This window comes from Lissotriton vulgaris, chromosome 3_1 (genome assembly GCF_964263255.1).
Source record: "Lissotriton vulgaris chromosome 3_1, aLisVul1.2, whole genome shotgun sequence".
Taxonomy (NCBI): Eukaryota; Metazoa; Chordata; class Amphibia; order Caudata; family Salamandridae; genus Lissotriton; species Lissotriton vulgaris.
In genome coordinates, this window is record NC_141689.1 from 1017838210 (window position 1) to 1017864624 (window position 26415).

The 26415-nt window shown below is 42.4% G+C and overlaps 1 protein-coding gene across 4 annotated transcripts in view; it reads right to left on the reverse strand.

Moving 5' to 3' along the window:
* Positions 1-26415, reverse strand: part of NFIB (nuclear factor I B) — a 364276-nt gene that overhangs the window by 156277 nt on the left and 181584 nt on the right. For 3 of the 4 annotated variants that reach the window (XM_086961396.1, XM_086961395.1, XM_086961398.1), the window contains exon 4: positions 10443-10511. The exons of the other annotated variant lie outside the window; for it this stretch is intronic. In XM_086961396.1, the coding sequence (XP_086817522.1) occupies positions 10443-10511 (69 nt within the window). The remainder of the gene's footprint in view (positions 1-10442; positions 10512-26415) is intronic. 4 annotated transcript variants of the gene reach the window in all.

A 26415-nucleotide genomic window follows, 5' to 3' on the forward strand; every position in this document is an offset into this window, starting at 1 on the left:
GTTTATTGTTAGTGCCGAATAAGTTGAAGGCGTATTTATCTTAGAGATCGGATATCTATGAGGGTCATAGAGGTTGGTCCTATCACCACTCTGTTTTGAGTATTTGTCAGTTTGTTCAGTGGCTGAGTGTTTATAGTCTAGGGCATGATGGGAAACTAGATGCTCCAGTCTGAAGCCTATTAGTGTAACAGGGATCAATACTTCTTTACAATACCTTACCAATAATACCTATAAAGCTATCTTAGCCACTACATTTTTCCCACCGTAGTATGAATATACTTGGCTATCCTTTAACCTTGCCGAATGTCTCTGCACCATCTAAGCATGGTATAGACTGGATTTTTTCTGTCAATGTCCTTTCTGTTTGGATGGGTTTGGCGGAGATTGGCCTTCGAAAACGATTCATGTGACCAGTTGATAGTCACTGTGTGTAATAATAGGATCGGTAGCCGAGTTGTGATGATTCAAGTAGATTTATTGAAGGATAATTAGGTTGAATCATAAAGTCATTAAAGCCCCACCAGGAGCAGCTCTCCTGCTACTCAGCCCTCTCTTCCAACTGACATCCATCCACCAGGCACACCACACATTCCATATTACCTCACAGACTCAACATTCCACCATTCACCCAGATAGGCTGAGTAGCAAGAGAGGTTAATGAGAAAGGCACATGGTATCCAAACCAGGATACCACACTGTGGCTAACATATGAATTACGGCTGCTTTTCCATCACTGGCACAATAGAGATAGGGTTAATTGCTTGTTGGCGGGTGTGAGAAGCTGGACTGGTGGTCAACCTAAACTGTTACAAATCACCCAGCGCAGCAAAATGCCCCTACAACCGTGTGACAGGGAGAAAGGTTCGATTTGCAAGAGGAGAAGTGATGGTGGTGGTGGTGAGAGAGGGGCAGAAGAAAGGGGAAGTATGCAGGAACAGCAAAAGAGACGCACACTGATGGAAAACTCAATAAATGTGAGATGTATAGGGTACAAGACTCTAGGGAAATATATTCCTGGTAGAGGTTGCAACTTTCTGGGACAAATAGGAAAGGCTCTAGTCAAATGTGAAGCCCACTACGCTGAGGCTAGTGCAGCAGTTCAGTCCCCTGCAGTTTATGGGGATTTGCAATTTGTGACCAGGTTATTGTAGGGAAGTGAGATCAGCAGCACAGTCATGAAAACAAGTTTGTGCGAAGGTTATTATGGAGACCAAGGTGAGCCAATGAAGCCTTTCCACTACTGATGAGAGGTGAGCGTGTGCTGCAGTCAGAAATCTGTGCATGATTCAAGGACTGACCGTGTTTGCACTGAGGAGCAGCTTCTCTTTAAAGTTTCAATACAGATTCTTAGAGGAGTTGGGAAATTGTATAGACCACCGAGAATTTTAAATAGGGATAAGACAACAGCTGTGCATACAAAATTAGTCAGAAAGGGCTCTACAACGGCCTATCTGTAGGACTACAGCACAGTGGACATATTTATATTCAGTTTGTTGGGGATTATCCATGTAACTTGACACAACACCCCTTCTGATGAGAAGTCTCCTCGTGTCAAATGGTGGCATTTATCAAAATGGTGCATCTTCCAGCCGGGGGCGTTTTCCTTTCTTTTAGGTATTATCTTCTATATAGCCATGCAGCTAAATCCTTGCCAACAGGCAAATGGGCCCACTTTATTAACACAGCCTACTCTGGTTGCACATGACAAGATGGAGTATGGACATTCCTGTGATTTATGTAACAATTCTCAGTTGTTCTGAGCTATTACTTGCAAAACGTTTGCAACTGGACCTGCAACTGAGCCAGCTCAACCCAAATATAACACAGTTAACTGTTTTCAACATTGCTTCCACAGGCCCCACAAAGTCACATTCAGTTACGAAATAGTACATCACTTTTATTTAATAGAAGTTCATGTTTAATGGTTACTCTGGTGTTGTCATTAAAAGAATACACACGGGTCCACGGACGTCCAACTTTCTGGGAATTGACAGAACTTGGACATTTCTTTTGTTGTGTCAAAGTTGTGAAGGATGCTGCCATTTTTAAACTTAAAGTATGAGTGGCCATATTGTCAATGTTCCGCATTTGCCTGGCAAGGGTGCCAAAGGCAGTGGCGTTATGCCTTGCTTTGGCACTGAACACTGCTGTAATAGGGTAGACCCTTATGTCACGGCGCTACAATACCTGCTGCGCTGCTGATAGCTACACCCCAGGTTCTCTGCTGGTCTGGCGTCTGGATGTATGACGTTACAACGCATGCTTTTACCACGCATGCTGTTACAACGCCAGTTTTACAACGCAAACCTTTACAACACATAGTGCTTCCGGTGCTGGATAGTGAATAGTTTAATTTACTATTTCAACTCCAGTCCCCGTGGACACTAGGGAAGGTGTTGGATAGTAAATTAAATCTATTCCCTATCCCAGAGCGCCCCCCAGAGCAATGCGTTGTAATGGTTTTCGTTGTAAAACCTGCGTTGTAATAGCACTGCGTTGTAAAAGTTTCGTTGTAAAGGATGTTTCCCCTGGCGTCTAGCACACCCCTTCACTTTGTCTCACGGCAGCATTAGCTGCAGCAATCATGACAGTAGTGTGTGCGAAAAAAACAACTTGCAGTTTTATGTGGCGCAAACTTGGCCCAAAGGCATCTAAGCGCTTTAAATGAACCCCACATTACATTACACAAGGTCAGATTTTTTTCTGTTCAGTGTTTATTGTTTTAGGCTGCTCCAGCAGTATAGAGAACGTTCTGACGTAGCATGATTCTCAATATAAAAGTGCTGATCCAGCCACCGAAAAAATGTGCAACGTCACAATGCCTCCATATTGGTGGAGCAGCCTGTCAGTCATTGAGCCCTGCATCAATAGGTTCAGGAAGCACAGCGAAAAGTTAGCAGTCACTCGATGGTCCAAGTGGAATGTACAGCTCCATGGCAGCCTGGGAAAGGGCAGATAGCATGGACCTTACTGTGTTAACTGCCGTCAATACTGTTTTCATCAGGCATTTATTGCATCACGTTGCTCTGGAGAGACCTGTAAACTCAAGTAAGTTTCTCAGTCACTGGGGAAATGTCATATATTTATATATGCGCAGTGCTCTTCTGAGGCCCTGCTTTCAGAGCAGCGCATGCGCAGTGCTCTTCTGAGGCCCTGCTTTCAGAGCAGCGCATCAACTCCAGAATTTGAAGTCCGTCCAACTCCCAGCATTTTCCCTAACAAACATTCTGATGCCCTGACGTCGTCCTGCGTCAACAAGTGGTATTTGTACACAGTACGAGGGCACATGAGTGAATTAGAGGAGCATTGTTGACTAACTGAGATAATGGAACTGTCAAAGACCTTCATTCTCAAAAACGGCTACAGACAACCAATAGGTGCGCTCGTTCAACCGCACTCTCAGGTGACAATCTGTGACCCCACAGAAAGAAAGATTAAGAAAGACGCACATCTGGGTGGCCAAGAGGGACATATAGTATGAACCTAGCCAGATTATAAAGGCTCTGTATTTTCACTGTAGGGGTTTCAGATTTCTGTTCGGGGGTGACCAGCATATGTCAAATAGGCAAGGTCCGCACCAATTTATTTGGATACCTTTTGACTGTACAAATTAGCTTTATTTATACCCATTGTATTAATTTGTCCTGTATGGCTATCCTGAAAATCTGGAATGGATCTGGCCCTCTTGGATTTACTTTGGACACCACTGATCTACCTTCCCTCTCTTATTAGCACGCGGCAGAGAAGTTTGGATGCCTCTACTTTTGTGGAATATGAGCTTTACATGGAAAGGTTTGCTTGAATTAAGGACAGCAAGGGATAGGGAACAGCCCTAAATTCCAATGATGAAGAAGAGAAAATAGTGTGGTTCATGCACAGACACTCGGGCCTCTCTTTAGCCCCCTCCGTATCCTCAAACTGCCACCTTAAAATGCCTCCACGGAGAGAACACGTGTCACGTGATAAAGTGTAGAAAGGTCCAGCTAAGTCTAATACTCTTCGTTTTACCAGGGGCATCTGGACACTGACCTCGGCAGGGCAGTCAGACCAGGGGTTGATTCTGGACCAGCATTGTGGAATGCCAGGAGGTGGGAAAACTCGGGGAGGGTGGGGAGATGTCGGGCTGGGGAGTAACACAGAAAAGGGAATTGAGTAAGGAAGGGACACTGTGTAGTAGATCGGAGAGGGACGAAGATGCAGACAGGTTGACCCACAGAGGTGGGGCATCGAGATGGAAAGGACTTTGACAAGAGGAGCGGTGTGTTGCTAAGTAAATTTAACTGGGGTATCTTGCATGTCCTCTAAAAAAAAGAATTCCCCCTTTTCCCGAATATCTTGGAGAAAAGTCTTGCAAAAAACTGCAATTAACTCGTCTAAATCTGCACGAATGTGACCGCTCAGCAACATTAGACTAGCACTGGCCAAGCCAATAGGTCTGCTTTCCTTTCATTTTTTAATAGAAACATAGTAGAAAAATGCACATACAAATATGCTGCCCCTAAAAGTGGCCATTGTGTGTGAAATAAAAAATAAAAATGTAAAGAAAAAATACTTTTTAATTTTAATGCAGATCATAGGAAATTATGACTCTCAATGGTTCAAATAAAAGTTACTTGAATTACAGTAATTTGAATATATAGTTTAAACATACAAGGATGACTAAAATATACGGAAAAGGAAAGCAAAAAGCATTGCTAACGTAAATGTTGGCCTAGTAGTCCTGGCACCCAAGTACACTTCTTTTTAGGTGGATGTGCACATGTGGAAATGCCTTCACTCACAGTGCAAGCAAGCCAGTGACTGACCCAATGCCCCAAGCTGTATGCTGTAATGTCTTCTGGCAAACTGCTGCTTATTTAACCTAGAGATTGATGTTTACTGTTATTTTAAATGATTTGAAAGTAACAGAATTATGTCATGTGAACCGAATGACAATCTTGCTGGAGCACAGGAAGTCTTAAATGCTTGGTAACACAACAAGATTCCAATATTTCTAAATAAACTTTACAACTATTTCAAAATGCATCAGTAGCAAGGAAAGTACAAACAAGGAAAATTGTTGTTTTCATAAATCTGGCATGTGATGGAAATAAAGATTTTAATACGATCAAAACAACCCAATGCTCCTTCCTACCTGAGTGATGGACAAATGATAACTATGCACAGAAATGCAATTCCCACACATTATTGCTTGGGCAGCATTTACTTTTAGCAGTAAAAAGGCATTCCTGATGCAAATGAAGTGGTCGTTTGAATGCAAAATGTGCTCTCTGTAAATAGCCATAGCCTTCTACACCAAGCTTTTGATATTTACTTGACTCAATGTGCTGCAAAATGCACCTCTCAACACACACTACTCCCACACCACTTTCCTGCTAAATGGTACTGTCTCGTTTGCTGCATTTCTTCTTTCTGTAAGGCTCTGATTTTCCACACCCTCTAATACTTATTTGACATAAAACTGATGACAAACTCGCAATCTGAAAATTGCTCAGCACCATTGACAATGAGAAAAGAGGGCAGACCGAGACTGCGTATATGTTTTTGTGCATGTATATTTTATTTATGATTTTTAGTTAGTATGACATGAGGCTTGTTAAACTACTAACACTGTCTCAAGGTCAGACCTAAAGGTTATGGGTTTGCTTTTCTATTCTGGCTCCCTGTGCGGTTTCAACATAAACCTATAAGTTTGCTATTCCACCCTTCCATTTGAGTCGGTCTGCAGCATGACTGGTTAAGGTGTTAACTGCTATTTTATGCAACCTATCACTATATAACTATCTACTCTACTCACTATTTTAAATCCACAGGTTGCACTTAACCTTGACTTTTTTTCTAGTGCGCTAAAGGCTTTGCTGGAATCCAATCAGACGACACATATAGCTCTCTTTGATTCGTATTTGTCTTTACGTCTTTTATCCACTCCCCTCTCTATTTCTCTGCTTCTTGTCTACTTTGTTTCCAGTCGCCTGCTCTCCATTTGCTTCACTCAATGAAACTTATCTCAAAGACAGGGTCAGCCGTTTCTAAATCACAGACATGCAATTCATCCTGTATGTTAATACAAGTATAAATCCATATCACTGAATTTCAAAGCATGTTTCTGGAAACTTTCTTTAAGAATGCTGAATTGCATTTATATTTATATTTTCTGGATTTGGCATGTCTCCCCAGCACTAGCACGAACAGAACCAAGTTAAACAGGCCACATTTAAATTAGCCACACTTTTAACTGCTTCCAAAAGCTTCCCAGAGAGGTGCAAAGTATTACCCTGAGGGGAAGCGTATTCCACATTTGGGCCCCAAAAACTCAAAAGCACACCTCCTTGTCTGAACAACTTAACATGAGGAGTTGCAGCAAGGCTCAATGAGCCTGAGTGCAGACAGAACTTAGCAAAATACAGAGACACTAGTCTTTTGAGATATTGGGGCCGGGCTGGGTCATAGCTTTATTCATGAAGCACGTTACTTTAAACTTAACGCCTTAATGATGGTTAGCCAGCGCAAATTCCACAGATAGGTAGATACCAAAGCATGCAGAGGGACATGACAAAGAAGTCAAGCAGCTGCATGCTGAACAGTCTTTAGCCTCTTCAGCGGAAACTTCCAGGCTCCCAAGTAAAGTGAATTGCCATAATCAAAGTGGGAGATAATAAGAGTTTGAGCACCCATTCTTTGCGTTGAGACTGGAAGGAACCAAAAAATCTTTCTCAAGCATTTGAGGATACCAAAGCAGCTAGAGGGTACCTTACTGATCTGGTGATCCATCGCCAGCTTGCTGTCTAACAAGATTTCCAAATCTTTGGCCACCTGTTTCGAAGTAGGAGGTGGCCCTAGTTCTTCTGGCCACTATTGTGGACCCCAAAGGTTTGGCTGATTATTCACAACCAAAACTTCCCTTTTACTGGGGTTTAGTTGTCAATGGTTGTCTTTCATCCTTTGAGCTACAGCATATCTAGGCATGTTCTAAGATTAAAACATTTGTTACCCTCTGAAGTAGACAAGGAGAAGACAATTTACATTTTATTGGCATATGAGAACAGTGTAAGGCCAAAGTCCTCATCTATGTCTGCCAAAGGGGGACATAAATGCTAAAAATTGTGGGACTCAAGGAAGATCCCTGTGGAACCCCTTAATGGCATTTAGCGAACAGAGGAAAAAAAAGATTTCAATGTAACCTGAAAGGGACGTCCTTGAAAAAAAGAACGGAACCACTGTAGAGCCAAATCCTGAATTCTGCTTTCTACAAGCCTTCAAAGAAGTACAAAATGAGAAGCTGTATCAAAAGCCACACTCAAAACCAAGAACATCAACGCAGTAATCCCTTCAGCATCAAGAGTTGCTCTGAGATGCTCCGTGACCCCTAAAATGGCAAATTCAGCGCTGAGAGCAGGGCAAAGGCCCGATGAGAGCCATGAAGAAGATTACAGGATCTAAATGGGAAGAAATTTGCACATAAATGTGTTTTTCAAGTAACTTTGCTAGCGCCAGCAAAAGCTCGATCGAGCAGATGTCTTCAATCTTTATTGTATCCAGTGACGATTTATTAAGTAAATGCATAACCATAGTATGTTTCTATACAGCAGGAATTGTGGCCTGTGTGAGGGACATATTCATGCGATCACCCCATACTGGGGAAAGGATTTCACTGCCCTTTTTAAAAATCCACAACAGCGCAGTATTAGACTGTGATCCAGACTTAATGGACGTCAAAAGAGACTCGAAGCTCAGTGCACTGAGGAAATTTAAGGACAACAGTGTGGATTCCAGCCCCCTGCTACCAACAAGGCAGGGCACTTCCTCCACTGCAGTGTCAAAGGAGGCATGGATGTCAGCTACCTGTTTAAAAAAGAAGTCAGCAAGTTCATTACAGCTTCCTTAAGTAAAGGACGGTTGTGGTGCCGTACAGGTCGGATCCATCACTAGACTGACTATAAGAAACAGTACATTTGAAAAAGTTATTTGTGCTGCTAACTTTGCCATCAAAAAAAGCTGTGAGTGCCATGACAGGCATTTTAGTACAATTTAAAGCATCCTGATACTTTACTTTACCAGAGAAATTATACTATTTCAGCCATGTGCACTCCAAGCACTTACAGCTTTCCTTTTGAACTAGAAGCTCCTGATTAAACCATGGGGTTGATAAGTGAGCCTTGCCTTTAAGAACCACAGCATTTGGTGCAAGAACATTTAGTGTGGACTCCATCCGATGAAAAAACATACTAGCTTGTCGTGACGGTCGCCAGCCACCTCCTTTCCTCCATATAGGAACAGGAAAGCAAGCACCCAGGCTCCCAGCCAATCACAACGCTGCAATGCAGGATAGTAATTGGTCTGAGCGCCATGGTTAGGCGCTCAGATGGGGAATGGGAACCTAGGCTTGTTCTCCACCCAGGCTGTACTGCAGCCTGGGTAGAGAACATGCAGAGTGCATGTAAGTTTGGCCGGCCCGAGACGGCCACACCTAAATGCACACTTAAGGTGCAGCCACTACTCCTCCCTGTGACCTGGGGAAGCCTATCCCCGCCCTGCCGCTTCAACTGCAAGCTCAATGCAAAAAATAAAACGATAATACTGGAGTGTTACTTTCATTTTAGTTTTTGTATTTAGCTTGCAGTTGAAGCAGTGGGGGCGACGCCCCTCCGCCTTAGTGGAGGAGCCGCCGCTGCAGTCTTTGCCTCTCGCTCTCATTCTTTTTCTTTCACAAAAGTATATGCAATGTATGTATACGTGCGGCCAGATATTACTCACGGAGGAGAGGTATACACATTGGGCGTCACACAACGCTAGAGTAGATTCTTATGGTGTCACAAATACACTTACAAATAAAAGAAAGCGCTATTTGGTTTGCAGGCTTTTATGTTTCACCCCGTTATTTTATTTGATCAATTTTCGAATAAAATAAACAGTATAACTCTATCAACTCCATCTTTTCTTTCAAAAGGCTGAGATGTGATACGTTAACTATTAGTCACTTTGCTCTCTGTCCTCCATGTACAGGCTAATATAGTTCACTTCTCTCTCAGTTAGAATAGCATAAGTATAGCAATGCTTTAGAATTATCACTGCATTTGTAATATTGAAATGCATACATTTCCGCTTTCCTCTTAAATTTTTCATGAAATATTTTGTTTCACATTTTAAGACCCACTTAGGAAAACAGACTTTGCCGCAGCATTAATGGTGTACCAATAATAAACTTGTAGCCGTCCAAGCTTTGGTAATATCATCACCCTGTCAACACCCACACAAACACTATATTTAAGAAAACCACAGAGGAAGGTGAGCTGAAACTATTTTATGAAAGGGATCATATTAAGAAAGCGCAATTTCCAGGTAGGTGATTCATCTTCTGTACTACATCATTCTTTATGCGGTCAGGCGATATAACACATATTTAAATGAATCCGTTTGTGTGCATGTACTATATTTACAGTAAATTCACTATTCGCATTAATCCATTTAATTTTATTTCCTATTCTGCTTTCTAATTGTATTTTACCTTGTTGAAAAGCAAGCAACGGACATCAAGGAAAGACTGCTAATTGTTTTTAAGTAAAGGACATAGAGAAAATACTTAATCAGCTTTTCATCTTTTCTTAGTGGTAAATTAAAACCACATTCGCCACTCAATCATTTGAAGAAGGTTCTTGTTTTCGCTCAGTCAGCCATTTACTAGACCGCTGTTTGCTAACTTTCAAACTAATTTCTAATGGTAATACCACTGTGAATAGGGGCTAGTCAGAGCAATACTTTATTCTGGCTGAAAATAACCGTGGATCATGGTGGAGGTGTTTTGCTAATCCCAGAGAAGGATTTCCTGATAGACAGCATTACCCGTTGGAAGTGGGATTGGCAAAGTGATTGGCAATCACAAAGTGAAAGAACTGGCAGCAACACTAGCCACAGAGCACTGAGAGTGAGTGGAAGTGGAAGTGCAGTGGAATCCAAGGGGAATGTAGTGGCGCACTCCTGATGTAATAAACTGGCATTACAAAAAAGTTCTGCTCAGCCTGTTCACACTGCCATATGGGAACCTCTGTTATTGCCGGGGTGCATACAAGCACAGACAAATCTGATGCATCACCCAACGAGATGCGGATTTATTCACACATATTTTCTTTGCTAATACATGCTTTGCTGTTATCATGACTACATTCTCTCCAGAGTGTTGCCTATTACAGAATTGACCATGTGTGCATTGACATTTCAATGTCATTACAGATCCTGTAAGTCACCAGGAAAAACAAAGAAAAGGCGTTCCCATATCACAGTATATCTAATCGCTACAACAATCCACACATGCAAGCAGTATCCCACATATTCTGTAGGGACTTGACAACGGACTGCATCTAACATTGGTAAGGAGCCATAGCACAGTACATATTGTCTACCTGACAGATCCGGTGGAAAGCCACTGAATGCAGTTTGTCACTTACTTCTGGACACCCGCACAAGCTCGGACACATTGAAGACTCCAGACTTCACAAAACTTTCCTCCAGGTACCCTGAAAAAAGGAAGTTTGGGATCAGCAAGCATAGTCAGGGAAACTGAAAACAAGCCTGTCACCTACACTTCTTATAATTATCTGACAATTCGGTTTCCTTTCTTTGGCATCATACCACAAAGTGATGGGGTGCATTTGTTTAAGGATCCTGTGCTCAACCTGTACGAAATTCTTCAAAAAACTACCAGTGGCTAAAAAGTCATGGCGTGAACAACAATCTCAAATCCACAGAGAAGTAATTTATTGATCATCTACACCCCACATTGTAGTCTTATGATCAGGGCATAATGAAAAGGCTTCAAGAGAAGACAAATATCGAAGAAACACATACCGCAAAAAACTGACTTAATAATACATATTAGAAAAATATTGATATTACGTAAATATGAATCTATAATAATGTCAACAGTTTTAAATTCCAAAATCTGGCCAAAATCACTTTCCACCTATTCTTAGATAACTGTTTTAAGTCCATGCTGTGTATATTTTTGAAGTGCTCAATAGTGGCTTTAGCTATCTGTCGAGATTTATGAGGGGGATATGTATACAGATGGGCAAAGTAGCAAACATTTTCCTCTGCTTCATGACTTTTCTCTGAAAAAATGCACTGCCTTTCAAAAAACTTAGTTTGAGGGAATATGAGCAAAGTTGAGAAACCTAGCAAATTTCACAAACGTATTATTCTAACTCACACTTTTATGTGTGAATGAGGGGAGAGAAGCAATTTTCCAATGAATCTGAAGGATACAGTCTCACTAACTAGAATCAAATCATGCAGGATACTTTAGAAGATTTGAAACTTCACAAACGACCATGTTCGTCCAACTTCAAAGGCGAAGTCTGAAACTTCATCTATTGTTAAGACATACATAAAGTCTATATTCTGTCAGTCAATATTACTAAGATGATATTTTTCTAGTCTATGCGTTTTTCAATCCATATTTCTTCATGCTTCTAATGGAACTCTACAGCCATTAACATAGAAAAATATTTTAAATATAAAGTTGCAAAAAGCCATTCAAAGAAGTTTGTAGTAGAAAGGAAAGACTTAACTTAAGACTCTACGGTCTATCCTGGCAAATCTTTAAACGCCATTGAGGTACATGCATAGGATGCGAAAATGCTACGTTTTCAGCAGAATGCACAATTTTATTTGATTTCCCTAACTCCTAGGGTGATTGGGAAGAAACTGGAGTCATCCTAAACCTCTCACTAATCCCACAAGTGGTTCAAACAACGTTCTCACAACAGAACAACTGCAAGTAAGTTCATTCAGCAGACATAAAAGTTAGACTGGATTTGTACGAAAACTTGACAAAACAATCCAGTCTGTCTTTAATGATGGTAACATACAAGACAAAATTACTCAGTCCACTGAGCATGACCTATGCTTTTTCCCTGCCTGTATCACTACAAGGAAATTCTTTGGAGAAAAGTGTGTGACAGGGTGATGCATTCATTAAAACTATCCAGCTGCTGTCCTTGAATATTTATTGGTGTTGACATGATAAATGTTAAAACATCAAGTAAACTGAAAAGAACATTTCAGAACAATGATTCTCCTTCTTCCAAGGTCATATGCTTGCAATGTGGTTGGAGTGAGTAATTGTGAGAATGTCTTTTGGGGTGTGCCCGAAGTGTCGCTGAAAGCCACACAATATGTATAGACAAACCCATGAGCATTAGGAAGGAAGCAAATATTATTATAGTATGGGTCGTTTGTAAAAGTGATCTAGCAGTTTTGGGGATCTACTTGTGGGAATAGCTGTTTCTTGTAATGGCAAGTGCAAACTTGTTAATCTTTTTGTAGCTGTTTAAATATCACATGGGGTATTAATGGGCCATATTATGCCGTAAGTGTATCAATTACAATACTAAGATCTTTTTCAATGTGGTACATTCTGCCCTGGACACACCTATTTTAATTTTCTCAATTAGTTAAGACCCAGTCTGATCAGTATATGAGTTTCTTTCCTTCCTTGTTTATGAACCATTCCTCAATACTTTATGAGGAGCCCTAAATAAAGCATGCTGATGAAGAAGTTCCATTGTATGCAAAAGGAGCTCACATTCAATATTTATGTACAGAAGCACAACAGGCCCACAACTTCTCATGGGTGCTTTGGGGGAATGCTAGCATGTGGCCAATCTGTGGCCTCCACACTTAGGAAGATGGCTATTGTAACTAGAAGAATTACAGCCAATGCAATGTTTTAGAAAACTGACACGGGTGCTGGAGTAGAGATCAGTGAAATCTGATTTGTTTACATTAATGGATTAATTGTTTATTTCAATTTCTTTTGAGGTGGTTTCTCTTCCACCTTAAAAGGTAGGTATAGCTGTTTACATCTCAATGGATCTGTCTTCTTATCTGTCCATCAATCAGCCTGCCTGTTTGCTAGTCTGTTTATCAAGCTACAATAAGGGGAGGGGGGGGGGGGGTTATACTGCAAAGAAAACGTGTCACACGCCTTTGAGTACACCGAATAAAAGATGTGCACATAGACCACGAGTGCTTCACTGGTTACTGATGGAAGAGAAATCTTGCTGTTTTCTTAAGTGAGGTGATGCTGTAGCTGCCAAGGTGAAATACGCCTCTCTTACCGATTCTCCTACCGACTCTGTCTCTGGTGACTTTGACATTGAGCAACTGAATATCAATGTACAATAAGGTCAAAATGTGAGAGCCCATGATTGTTTCCGGCCTATGCAATCATTTATACTCACAAAGAGCAATGCTCGGCCCTCCCTTGTAGGTTATAGCAGGGGATAACTGCCTCTCTGCTCTATGGATGGGTTGTTAATGCAAAATGTCAGGTGCACTAATCCTTATAGCAAACGAGCTCATGTCCCTTCGGACGGCAAGCATATGCTGCCTCTGCCACTATTCACCTCTGCCTACGGTGACCAGATTCTAAAAACCAAACACAGAGACATTTTCCAAACATGGACGAAGGACTACAATTTTACAACAAAACGGAATGACTTAACTGACAGCGCTCATCAACACAGAAACACAGACAAGGCACTAAGGGGCTAAATAAATCCCTTAGCTGCGGCGGCTATTCAACCGCAGCGCTAAGTGGGAGGCGGGGCCGCGCGGGGCTCCCGTACTCATGATGGAACTGCTCCGTCACGGCCCTTGGATGGGCTGTGCTTGTGAGGGAACGGTTCCGTCACGGCCCCGCCCGCTCTTTAGAACGTCAGCCAGGCACGGAATTCGTGCCGCGCAGGCGTGGCGAGTGGGCCGTGACGGAACCGTTCCGTCACCAGCACAGCCCACCCAAGGCTCACAGAAAGGGTTAAATGCAGCTTTTAAACCGAGTCTTGTGTTTTAATTTATTTATTTTCTTCAAGAGCTGCTAGCCTCTCCTACCTTGGAAAACATGAACATGCGCACTTCCTTCTTTTTGAGAACCGTGACATGGGCAAAATTTGCCAAAATCTACTGGGACAGCTGGTGAAAAACTAGGACAGTCCTGGCAAATCCCGGACGCCGGGTCACCCCGCCTCTCCACCCTGTGCCTTACCTGTTTTCACCTGCTTCAAAGGATTTAAATTCACTTAAAAATGTGTTTTTCTGTACACTGAAGTATACAGCCAAAGCATCGACTTTATACATAATTAATCTACCTATTTTTGTATATGAAAGCGCAAGATTATCATGTGACTGTACGTAATGTGTACAGTGAATTACTATAACCAGCAGATGCCGGATAGTATTGGGAACTATAAGGTAGCGAATTGAAAAAGAAGACGACCTTGCTGGTACTAGCACATAAGAGCAACGGGTACTGGGTGTAGAGGAAATAATGACAAACAGCTTTCTTGTGTACCGTTAGCTGGTGGTCAGCTCTTTGCTGAAGCAGAAGACCAACATGGGCGTGGTCTTATAACGGAACATATGTAACATGTCTTTGGATGTTTAGTTTTGTGTGGAGATATATAGCAACGACTGCCAAACAGGATACTGAACTATACTATAAGACTTAATTCAGCTTTGGATTTTTACTGAAGTATGGCCTGGTGTACTTCGACTGGATATTGAAACATCATTAACACTCACTTATCTATAGAGTCGAGGGTAGGTCAATGCTTATTGGTTATAAAGTAACATCCCATCAACCGGTGCCTGGTGTTGGTATACTAAAGGGTAACAAGCACATGCTAAGCTGTACATTGATGTACAAGTCCAAGACGTGCTGCATAGTGAATTGAAAGCTCAATACTTGGTTGCTGGTAGAGTGATGTTCTACCAAGACACCTTAAAACATCATAAATATTTATTCTGATAACATCAATACATCATCAGAACAGAAGATGAAGCATTTGTGCAACAAATTTATGACCCATCAAATATGGGCTCGTCCGAAATGTATTATTCCGAGAGTCACTATGCAAGGAGCTTCTACCTGGTTTTGTTGTACTAATCACTAATTTCAAATTAGCTGTATCACTGGTGCCACACTGCATCACATTTGCTCTTTCAACAATAAGGTGCATCAAATCTGGTTGTGTGTTCACAACAGTAACAAATGAGATGGGGTTGTCCAGATTTGTGCGTCGTGTGGTTTGACACTGAAATCAGTGGCTCTAAAAAATTAGGAACCTGGCCCTGGTGAAGGCACAAGAGAGTGAGTGGGCCTTGTTTTCCTGCACCCGTATACTCTGCAAATGATGGTTTCGGTCTCCAGAGACGGAGCTCGCTTCATACTGGCCCGGTTGCGTGCACCGTCAGCTTCATGCAACTCTTTCCGCTGTTAGATAAACATGGTGCTGTATCTACTGGTGGTAAATATTTTATACCTTCAGTAGTGTGCTGAGCAAAAAGTATGATGTTTCGATCAAGCGTTTTGAAAGGATACCCCCACAGGTACCTTTAAGAACAGGACAAGAGGCATGGATGCTCAGCTCAAGTGCTGGCACAGTTAAAAAGGCTTTACAAAGATGTGTGCTTATGAAGAAGAGAGACAGAGCAGCTGGACAATCAAGGGAAATGCTGTTTTTTTCTATGAGTATTCTACAAGCATTAAGAAGGCATGGTACTAACCAGTAAGACAATGGAAAGAAACGTGTATCATGGACATTTCTCTTTTAAGACTCACTGGTATGAATAGAAGCAATTGTGCTTGGGAAAGGCAAACATTTACCACAGGGGTCATGACATCAATATTTCGCCCAGTGTACAGTGGGCTGGATTGCCAACAGGAGCTGCTTCAAGTCTGCAGCAAGCTGACAGCCAGAGGTGGGCTCAATTTGCTTTGCCGCCTCAAGCGACAGTACAGTCAACACTCTGTAGGCCAATGATTAGGAGGCCGAATCATTTGCAACATTCAGTTATTCACATGTCTCCATTTTGTGCAATGCTAAGTGGTTCAGTGGCTCATGATTGCAATCAGCCAAAGACGGAACCCGTTGGAATTATGGGAAAGTGCTCTCCTATGCAGAATTTGGTTTCAGAAAATAATAAGACAATTTCTTCATGAAGTTGTAATTTCTTCATGAGATTACAGACAAGTCAGTTGCTCCCCGTACATCAACACATTTTGTGAACCCATGCTTTGACTTCTCATAAGTGGAAACAATGGCGGTAACCTTGGTAGTGCCCCAGTGTGTTTGACATTTGCCACATACATTTGATGTGGAATACTATAGCACTTTAGAGTTTTTCTGCCTGGGGATATTCCTGTGACCTTACTTACCCTTACTGTTTCAACTTGTATTTTTTTTGTGTGGAAGAGACCCCCTTACTCAATCCCAGAGTGTATCTACATTTACTCCCCTTCTAACCAATGTCTGTTGCCTGCTGTATTTATACTGTATTTCCTACGTTTTGTCCTGCTTTTTAACTTTTCTTTCCCATAATGCTTTTATTTTTAATGCTGCCCACTTGCTTCCTGTTTTTGGTGTCTATCTTCTGTGCTGTGCTTCTCTCCCCTGCAGGAAACTGAAATGTCTGACAAATGTAAACGTTCTGACGAGACTGACGTGGCTTCATTGTTTCAGATATACCAGTATGCACAGAGTCCGCATTCATAAGGAAACAGCCAAGTGCACATGGCGTCTCCCTTGGCCCCATCCTGTCCCGGGTGCTCTTCAAAGCTCCCTGCCTTTGGTCTCTTTTCAGTGAAATATATTGATGACATGGGTAACAGGCGGCTAGGGGTCCAGGTGGCGTCCAGTGATCACCCAGCTACCTGAGCAATATACGCTGGTAAATATCCTGCGGTACCGAGGCTTAAATTTCATGAAGTAGCAATTTCAAGAAACTGCGTCTCTTGAATATTAACTGAAAATCTGGCATTGCTCTGGCACTTGAAGGCTAAGGCTAGGCATCCCTTCTAAAGAAGGTGACTTTGCTCTCCTACTACTACTCTAAAACAGATTCCTAAGGATGGGGGCTTCTCCTCCAAACTGACGACAATCAATGAGCCCCGTTCCACAAGCACTCGAAACTCCCTCAGCGGAGCAGGCTATATCTCGATTCCCACTAATCCCAGCTTAAATACTGCACCATCTTCTCTCACGGTTCAAAGCTGGTACATATGTCACAGCTTGGTCTCTGATTCCATCTGCCTCTCTACTACGATAGGAGCAACACCGAATGCCAATAACCTCATTTTTCCATTATCAGAGTAAGATTACTATCTGACTGCACCTTATGCGTAGTGTGTCAGGTAGCAAAACACAGCAACGCCAAATATATCAGAGGGGAGGTGATGCCAGACTGACACACTGATTATGCAAACTGCCTGTCTCTCTTTTCTATGCAATGGGTGGTCAGTCGCGACCTTTGATGAGAATGCTGACTGGTTGAATTGATACGGGAGTCACAGATTACTTACTTGTCAATGTCCCACTTGGTCAATACTAAGACAATTAGCCTTATCTGGGATTCATCGAGGAGAAGAAGCCTGATCTCGGATGGGGATGGTTGTTAGATGCACACAGGCTGTACTGCAAGTGTAATTTCTGTTTGCTAAACTATGGTGCCCTGACAAGTGATAGAATTGTAACTCCGGTGTCAGAATATATTAAAGAATTGAACTGGAACCGCTGTGGCACCACCCTGCTCTCTCTGCCTATGGCAAAGAAAATCAACAACTGCAGCAGCACAACAGCAATTATGCACATTCATTTTTACCAGCATTAGGACAGTGCCATCAATACTCCTTGTACTGCAAGACTCAGACAATGGTAAAGCAGCAGCCCAGTCTCCAAGTAATTGAGCAGGGTCAGCAAGTGGCTCTGATGCACCCACACTTGTGGCACTTGCAACAAAAAAAATCGCATTTTGTTGTTTTGGAATAATCTGATTTTTTGCTGAAATACTTCTAAAGAGCACTTCGTCATCCATCTTGCCTATGTGTATCATAATTTAATAAGAGGGAAGGAACAACCTAGTTCAAATTCAGGGACTGTATGAAGACAGAATTAGGGTCCACACAGCACACTCATTATTTTGATAAAGCTACCGACTCTAATGAGGAGAAATGAATGAGTCATCTGCACTGGACTCCTCCCCCCGTAAGTGTAATACATAAAATCACCCTTTTGATGTCCTATATGAAAAAAAAACATTTTATCTCATCTTTACATGCTATTTTCCAACCGGTTATTCTTCTAATTGGCAGGTCACCTCTTGATTTATTACTTCTGCCTAACTTGCCCTACTACCGAATTACTGCCTCTTTCTCTTCGAAGAATGCTTGCTATGAAAAGGAGCAATTGTGTTTGGCAAATTATTAACGACCTCAAGAAGTGCAACATTTTTCAGTAAGGAGCAACTCTAACTCACACTTATGCTTCTGCCAGACCTATACTATTCCTGGCACTTGAAGCATGATGTTTTGCTATCTATTAGTTACTATGGTGCATGTTACTGGCTCCATGTACAGAAAGAACATTAATGCTGCTGAAGCATGTGTGCTTAAAACCAACAAAGGGAATTCATATGTCATCTAGCATTCAGAGAGAAGTTGGTACAGCTTACAACCTCTTACAAGAACCTTTTACAAGAATCATTTAAGAGTACGCTACAGCGATGGTAGCCTGTGCCCTTCCTGGTGTCCTTCTTTGAATTTTCTCAATTTCCTCTCGGAAATGGGCAATATTTCTTTCTTTCTCCTGCCATATCGTTTTGCAAGCAATGCCGCCATTTTCTGACAGACTGGACGAAATGTATCTAGTTCTTAATAGGAAAGGAAGGTTTCATGGTCACAATAGACTATACAAGTGCAAATATATAATTTATTTAGTTTTTGTTGTATGCCACAAAGCACACAGTGACTTCACAGGTGAGTTCAATGGCAAATAAAGGAGGAATCCGGAGTGATTGGGAAGGAAGAGAGTAGATTAGAAGAATCATGTATTCAGGCTATTCTGTATTCAGGCTATTCTTGTGCCTACGTGGACAGTTTTGTGACTAAACGCTGCATTAGAGCGCTCCCAAGTCATGCTCTTAGTATGCCGAATAGCATGGCCACCTATCGATAGCTTTGACAGTTCTCTTGTGTTACCAGAGCTCAGTTTCCAACAACGTGATTGAATTACGGGGTTGACGTATTTCAGGCATAAATCACGTGTGCCTCTGTGGCCAATGCACGTTGCCTTGAACTGGAGGTACTCTGCTACTGCAACCAGTGGACTGCAGTACAGGTAGGCCAGATGCCATCACACCAGATACCTCACTTTACTATCCTCTGTATTTTGGAGAGTACACTAGAATCCATGGACTAGGTTGGTTTGAGGTTCAAGCAAAGACTGTTCTCAAACCATTATTAGGGCTCAGAGTGATTTCTCCTACCATTGACACTGACAAATAATAAAGCCAGTGATCTGCTCACTAAAAGACAAACTAGTGTTCTTTGAAGCCAAGTGCTTTTAAACACACGTGCATCATCGCCCTGATCACCATTCACGTGTTTTATTTTTTAAACTCTAGAATGGATGTTTATTTTCTAGTGTTTATATTTAGTTTTAAAAAGCTTCCCTATAAGGCTCAATGCCAGGTGTTGTTACTTTTGGTTGATTCTGGCTGGTTTGAACGCACTTTTTTTTATGGGAAATTGCAACACTGCACACAAGTTTGCAGTTGTGCAACAGAAATATAGATGAATTAACAAGTTATTTTAAATGGCAGTACGTTTTTAATTAATTGATGTATTGTATAGAAAAGGTTATTTGAGCTGTAACACACTGCATGGAGGGGCCTTGCAAGTGTGTAGAAATGTTATAGTGTGCAATCTTATGTGATGTGTCAATCCTCTTAAATATAGCAAGAACCCCCATCTCCCCCAAGTCACAAACCTAGTAACTTCTAAGGTTTTCTTAATCATTGTCAGTCTCAGCTAGACAACGCATGCACGGTCTCGAAGAGACGTGTTGTGTTCTATCTGTGGGCTTACAAGCCTCCCATCTACTACAACTGGTAAGCTTCAGGTGCGCTCTCATTTTCTTTGCTGACATCCGTCATGGCATGCGAGCATAATAATGTCTTCTTCTTGTGTTTGGCTCTCCCATCGTGCATGGACCAAGTAAATGTCTCCTTACACTGCTTCCCGTTTTTGGACCTATTTTTTTCTTTGTTTTCCAGCACTCCGTAGAAGTACTTGGGTTTTCAGGCCGTCACTCTTGTACACAGACACGAATACCACTAAAATGCATGCTCGTGTACATAAACAAATGCATTTCTTAAAAAGTTATAACATGAACAGCACTAGTTTATTTTTTAATTTTTGCACGATCCAAGTGCTAGCTTCATAGTCCGTCTTGCCATAGCGGGAACACCAGTCTATGGTATTGGAGCACTTTAGGTGCTCACCAGTTACATTGCACAACACATCCATTTTTGTTGCTGATCCTGCTTCTACTAAGGTTTTTTCCCTGTTGTTGCTTGCGCTCTGCCCATTCCTTCCCGCATCACTGTTTGACCTGTCCCCCTGCCCGCCTTCCTAGTCCCTGCAGCTTTTTTTTTTTTTTGCAGGACCTGAAGGTATTGGAACGCTGGTTCTGTCATCTTGCCATTGTGGAGCACTTTAAGTGCTCACCAGTTACATTACACATTACACATTGTCGTATGCAGGGGGAAGAGTATGTGAGTTGTTCAGAATCGCAAGTGTTCAGCCAATCCCAAGATTCGAACCTGGTTCCCAAGTTCTCCTGTCAGCAGCTCTGGCTAATATGACACATCCTTGCATCACTTCAAAGTTCCTCAGCTATTTCTCACTATCACTTCCACACTTGTTCAGCAAAACCCTGTCAAAACTGAACAAGCAGTGGCAAAGCCAATAGATCTCCGCAATGCCCGAGCTCTTGGCCTTCTCAATGTGAATGTCTTTAAGAAATGTTGCCTAATAGCACATCTGCCATTCTGCATGGCTGAAAGTCACTGAAAACAGCGCTATAATGAGGCTAGCGCAAGCCACGTCATAGTGCTATTTTGTGTTAGGAGATACAGGACAATCATCTCACCATGACGGGCAAAGGGACATGGCATCGGCTCAACATCCTGTGATTCTGGGCTTTCAGTGACTTTTGGCATGCGGAACAGCAGATATGCTGCTTGACAACATGGCTAAAAGACATTCACATTGATAAGGCCAATAGCTCAGGCGTTGCTGAGACCTACTGGCTTTGCCAATGCTTGTTTCAATTGTAGACATCAATATTTCGTCGGAGCAGGATACAGTCAGAATGGATGACTTTAAAAGATGTATTACTGCACTTTGATTGGCCTCTCCAGTCCCCTTCAACGATTTTTAGACACTGTGCAAACATTTGCAAGCAAGCAGGAACATATAGTTGGTGTTGGACGAGATGTCCCGTTGTCCCATGCCCATTCTCCGCGGGTTATGCAGGCCTGTTTCTACAGTGTGGACAAGTACAAGAAAGCAATGCTACAGCCAGGACTGGGGCAGCAAGGGTTAAGCAGCTTACACAACTTCCACTTTTGGCTGGTGTCCGGTGGTTAACTCCAATCGCCTTTTCCTCTTGATCACTGGACCGTGAAAGCAGATTGCAAACATCTGATTTGCTCTCTGTGCCCCCTTCGTTCTCAATCAGTGAGTCAGTGCAGGCTGCTGTCATGGCCAAGGTCAGTAAAGCCCCGAGCTGAGAAATCTATTTTTTTGCTCATCAGGCTGCAGAAAATCATGAATGTGCCTGCAATAAGAGAGCATAGCGGGACTAACAAGAAACTAGCGGGGGCCTTTACAGCAAGTGTGCGTTTAGCTGCGTGTGTCAACTCTACCTTAGAAAAGGGCTGGATTTATATTAAGGATAACTTCTGGGTCAGATGTAGAGGACGGCAAGACCATGGTGCCTACTATGGCGCCAACAGAGGGAGAGGATGTGGCTCTATGACAAGAGCTACTGACCCTGGAACTGGGGGACAAGGTTCATCATCTTGTGATTCTGGGCTAATCACGCAATCTCGATGTGACAAAAAAATGTAATGTGATATTGTTTAATGTAACTGGTGCTCATGTAAGAGGCACAAACACCTTCGGGTCGAATTTGCGCTTTATAAAACTGCAAAAAACACATTTTCCCAGAAAAGCAAGGTAGGCGTGAAGGAATTTAAGAGGGCTCCCAAAAAAGTTATCAACCGCAGTTCCTGTATTGAAGTGGGACAGTCATTTTAAATTTGTGTGAAAACACGTCAAAATTCCATCACAAACAATGTGTAAAGTGTTCCCTTTTCATGTATTAAATGACAAATAAATTGCAAAATTTTTGTTTTATGGGTGCTATGTGAAATCTCCCTCCCTTAAGTCTGAAAGACAAAAGAACTTGGAGCAGACAGATTCAGAAGAGCGCTAACAACACACCCATAGGAACAACAACTCGTCAACTGCATTGTTTATAAAAAAAAAAGTCAATGGCTCCAAAACTAGAAGAGGTGATTTAAACACACTCTAGTAGTCTTTAATTCCAATTGTCTTAACATCCGAGTTTTCATATCAGTAACCATGTCCAGACATGGCTTAAAAAGGTGGAATGTTAATTTGCTCGTGGTGGCCGTATCTAGTCCACTCCCAGCCCCACATTGTGGGGAGACATGATCCTTACATGCTTCCCTGCAACTGGGATACACACTGGCCTTGGAGGTTCAGATTAGATCACTGTGTGGGCCGGTGGCTGGCTTGCTGCCAGCATCTGAGAGTATCCGCCGCTGCAGCCTCCCATAACACTGGTCTTGAAACCAGTGGCCGCGGGCTGTGTGCCTTCCCCACTTTCTTTTAACAGCCGTGTGTAAACATGCACCCCCCCTACACACTACCCCCCCCCCTCCCTCGCACCCCCTCCTACGTCCCGTCTGTCCCGGCCGACAAGAGTCTCGAGGCTTTCTTTAATTGATTAAGAGCTCAAAAGGCGCGCCTTTTCAAATCAAGATGTTTGCAGGAGCCCTTTCTTTCCTTTGGTACGGCCCCTCTTCTCGGATTACTTGCGAGCTTGACTGTGACGTCTGCTTTTGCAAATCCCTAACTAGGCCTGTTCCTGCCCTTTCTGGGCAATTATGCTGCCATGAATAGGCTGCTTGTTCGCCCAGCGTGCCACACCGTCCCGTCTAGCGCCGCAGTCTCGGGCGGACCATTGTTTCCGCGCAGCCCCGCATTCCGATGTAGCAGAGGGAGGTGAAAGCTGCTCCGAGCAGGTGGCACGGGAGGATTTATAGTTTGACCCGGAAATGAACGGGTTGGAGAAACGTGATCCATGAAAAAAAAAAAAAAGCGTCAGCAGAAAACAAGCACAACCTGCTGGGAAAGGTGTCGCCAGTCCACAGTAAATGGGAGCTCCGAAGGAATGTGTCAGGTGGCACGACCAAGTGCACAGACAGGTGCAGAGCTCACCACGATTCCCAGTGTTTTCATGTAGTGTTTTGTGAGATTATTTTTTTCTCTAAAAGTCCTCTTTTATTTAACCTGTCCTCTTTCTGCTTGTTTTATTTCAACGCACATTTTTGGCACACGTTTCCCTGTTTCATCGCCTTTGATACCAGTATCGACTGCAATAATGGTGCAAAGATTTTTCAGTTGAAAACACTTTAGAAAATGTTTTGTTCCCAGCAACGCGGGTTCTCCGGAATAAGCATTTTCCCGTAACCCTTCCTTTTCATTATTCCAACTGGCACTGTCTACAACCTTTGCGAAATGAAAGAAACAGCATTGATTGCCGTGAACATTTTTTAGCCTTGGAATAGGGCTGTGTGGTGGAATAGTATGAAGTTGACAAATTTTCAAATTCAATGTGTTAGGCTTCGTATTTATTGGGATAGGGAACCTACTGCGTTTTCACTAACAAGAATATAGCGGTGCTCAGTAATGTGTGGCCTTCTCACACTTCTGTGACTGGTGGCCCATTTACTGTGTAATTTCACTGTCCTTCCCTTGCACTACCCAAAGGGGGCGATCCCTTGCTGAACGCATATAAGACTCCCTGCACCTCAGACCACCAGGACTGGACTGATCTACATAAGACTACGGGCAGTTCAAAGTGGAGTTCAACTATCTGAGGATCACCATTCCTGCTGGGAGGAGAATGTATGTGACAACTTGCACAATACCTACAGGACGCATCTTGGGTGAACAAGTAGGCGTCAAGCATGCTTAAAGGGTTTGGCCTGTATATCTCCTGTGATCTTCTGGCCTGGCAGAGGCCCATCCTGAACTGACCCCTGATCACTCCTCTGTGTCAAGCATAAAGGCGACCTGTCTGTGCTTCGGTGAACATTGGCGGAGCTCATTGTTTTATACTCATTAGTTCCCGAAGAGATCATGTGCCTCCTCAAGGATTGCTGTATTCCTTATCTATAATAGATGCCATTTGTGGTAAACTGGCTACAGTGTTGTGATTCTTAACTTCAGTGGAGCAAATAATGACTATATTCTGTTAGCGGTCTTGACCACTTGATCCTGCGGTGGAAGGTGTTGTCTGAGGTAGACTGTCCAGAGGAGCCATAGCCGTAGAATCTCCCCCAATGTTGCTTTCAAATTGGGAGCACAATGATTCCTCAAGAATAAGTTCTTATCTTATTAGGATGGGCTATTTTCTGCTCTAATGCATTGGGCATACTCCTTTAAGCCCATAGCTGGATGCTCATCATGTATTTTTTTCGTTTCTCTTCTTCCTCTCTTGTTGAATCATTTGCTCTCCTCCTATGTCGCTATATATCAGTTACTAGCTCATTCTTTGCTGACCCCTAGGATTTGCAACTGGCTTTGTTATGTGAGCCCTATTTGATTCACTTTCTGTTTTATATTCCCATTTGACTCATGGACTGAACTGTTATCTTCCTTTCCCTCAAATTGTAAAGCGCTCTGATATCCCTCGGGATCAAGTTTGCGCTATAGAAAACGTTATAAATAAATAAATAAATAAATAAATAAATAAATAGAGTGTTTCAGAATAAAATGAACTGTGACTTTTATGGATTTTGCACCACAATGTATTTTTAGCAGAAGACTTTATTAAAACAAAAGGTTTCAATGGGGAAAAATTGGCCACAAGAAACATAATTTTCTTCTTCAACACATACATTTCAAGATATTTAGCCCTACCTTTATCCTCCCTTTTATCAAGCAGTCAGCCGTGGTTTCCCGATGTTTCACTATATTGTCCGTACACAGCAATATGCAGTAATGTTTAAGATGGAGTACAGACCTTTACCACAGTTCTAACTTACACGTTTATTTTTTTTTTTGAGTTTTATATAGCACGAACTTGACCCGAATCGGGTATCAGAGCGCTTTACATAGCATCTGTTGCATTACATGAGGACACATTCATTTTTTGTTAGGCAAGGGGAGATTACGTGATTTGCCCAGAATCACAGGATTTTCAGCTTCGTTGCCAAGACTCAAACCCAGATCCCCAGATTCGAGGTCCACTGCCCTAGCCGTTAGGCCAACTCCTCTCCCTAGCTGGGTATTGTCAGATTCCTTATTCCATCCAAGGGCACATCTGTGGTTGAACTCATTCAGAATAAAGGCAAGGTGGCTTTCAGGATTCATTCAGCTAGCATTACATTTAAGTTGCTCTGTTGAAGTCTGTCACAGTTACTTCTGTTATCCAGTGGTTAATTTGATTATATTTGATGTGTCCAGTAGTGGCTTACAAGGTGACTGATGGGTATATTAAGCACACTTTGTTGCTGCTATTAAGTTTTAACATACAGCCACATATCGCTTGTAACGCCCTCCTACTGGAGTTGAGACTGGAAGGTGCAGAGTCAATTTTCTGGAAAAAGCTCAAAACCTGGTTCTTTAGGCGATTATAAGGAATCAGTGTGGTAGACAGCAGACTGGGGTTTCTTCTTTGGTAGCCTAGTGCGGGGACACTCCATATGGAGTAACCATGTGCTTTATAAAACTGCTAACATAACATAACAAATGTGACTCTCCAAATGCTTCTGTTTGCAATCTGGAAAGGCCAAATCCTTCTGAAGAGGGTCAGCTAAAGAAATAGGTAAGTTAATATAGCCTTATAGCCCACTGCCGAGGTTTATACCAGTTGTTAAAGGCCCTGAACTCTAGTGGCTCGGGCCTATAACAAGAGAGGCGGCCTTTAACAATCTGTCTAGCTCAAGGCAGAAGGTCTATAAGGCTATTAGAGCATTCCACCTACTAAGGATAGAATGTTTGAAATTAAAAAGTGAGAAACAGAAAGACAAACATTGGATTGTTGGAGGTCTGGGCTTATACCAGCCATAATAAGCCCAGACCTATTCCATTGTCTTCAATGTCGCTCTCAACATTTCAATGTTCTAATTTGATGCATAACACCTTTTGATGACAACCATTTCTTGCACCGGGGAAGTGCATGATAGCAGTAAAAATGGTATGTAGCAGAAAAGTAGTAAACAAAAAAAAAGTTACATGTACACTTAACACTTTGCTTTGTA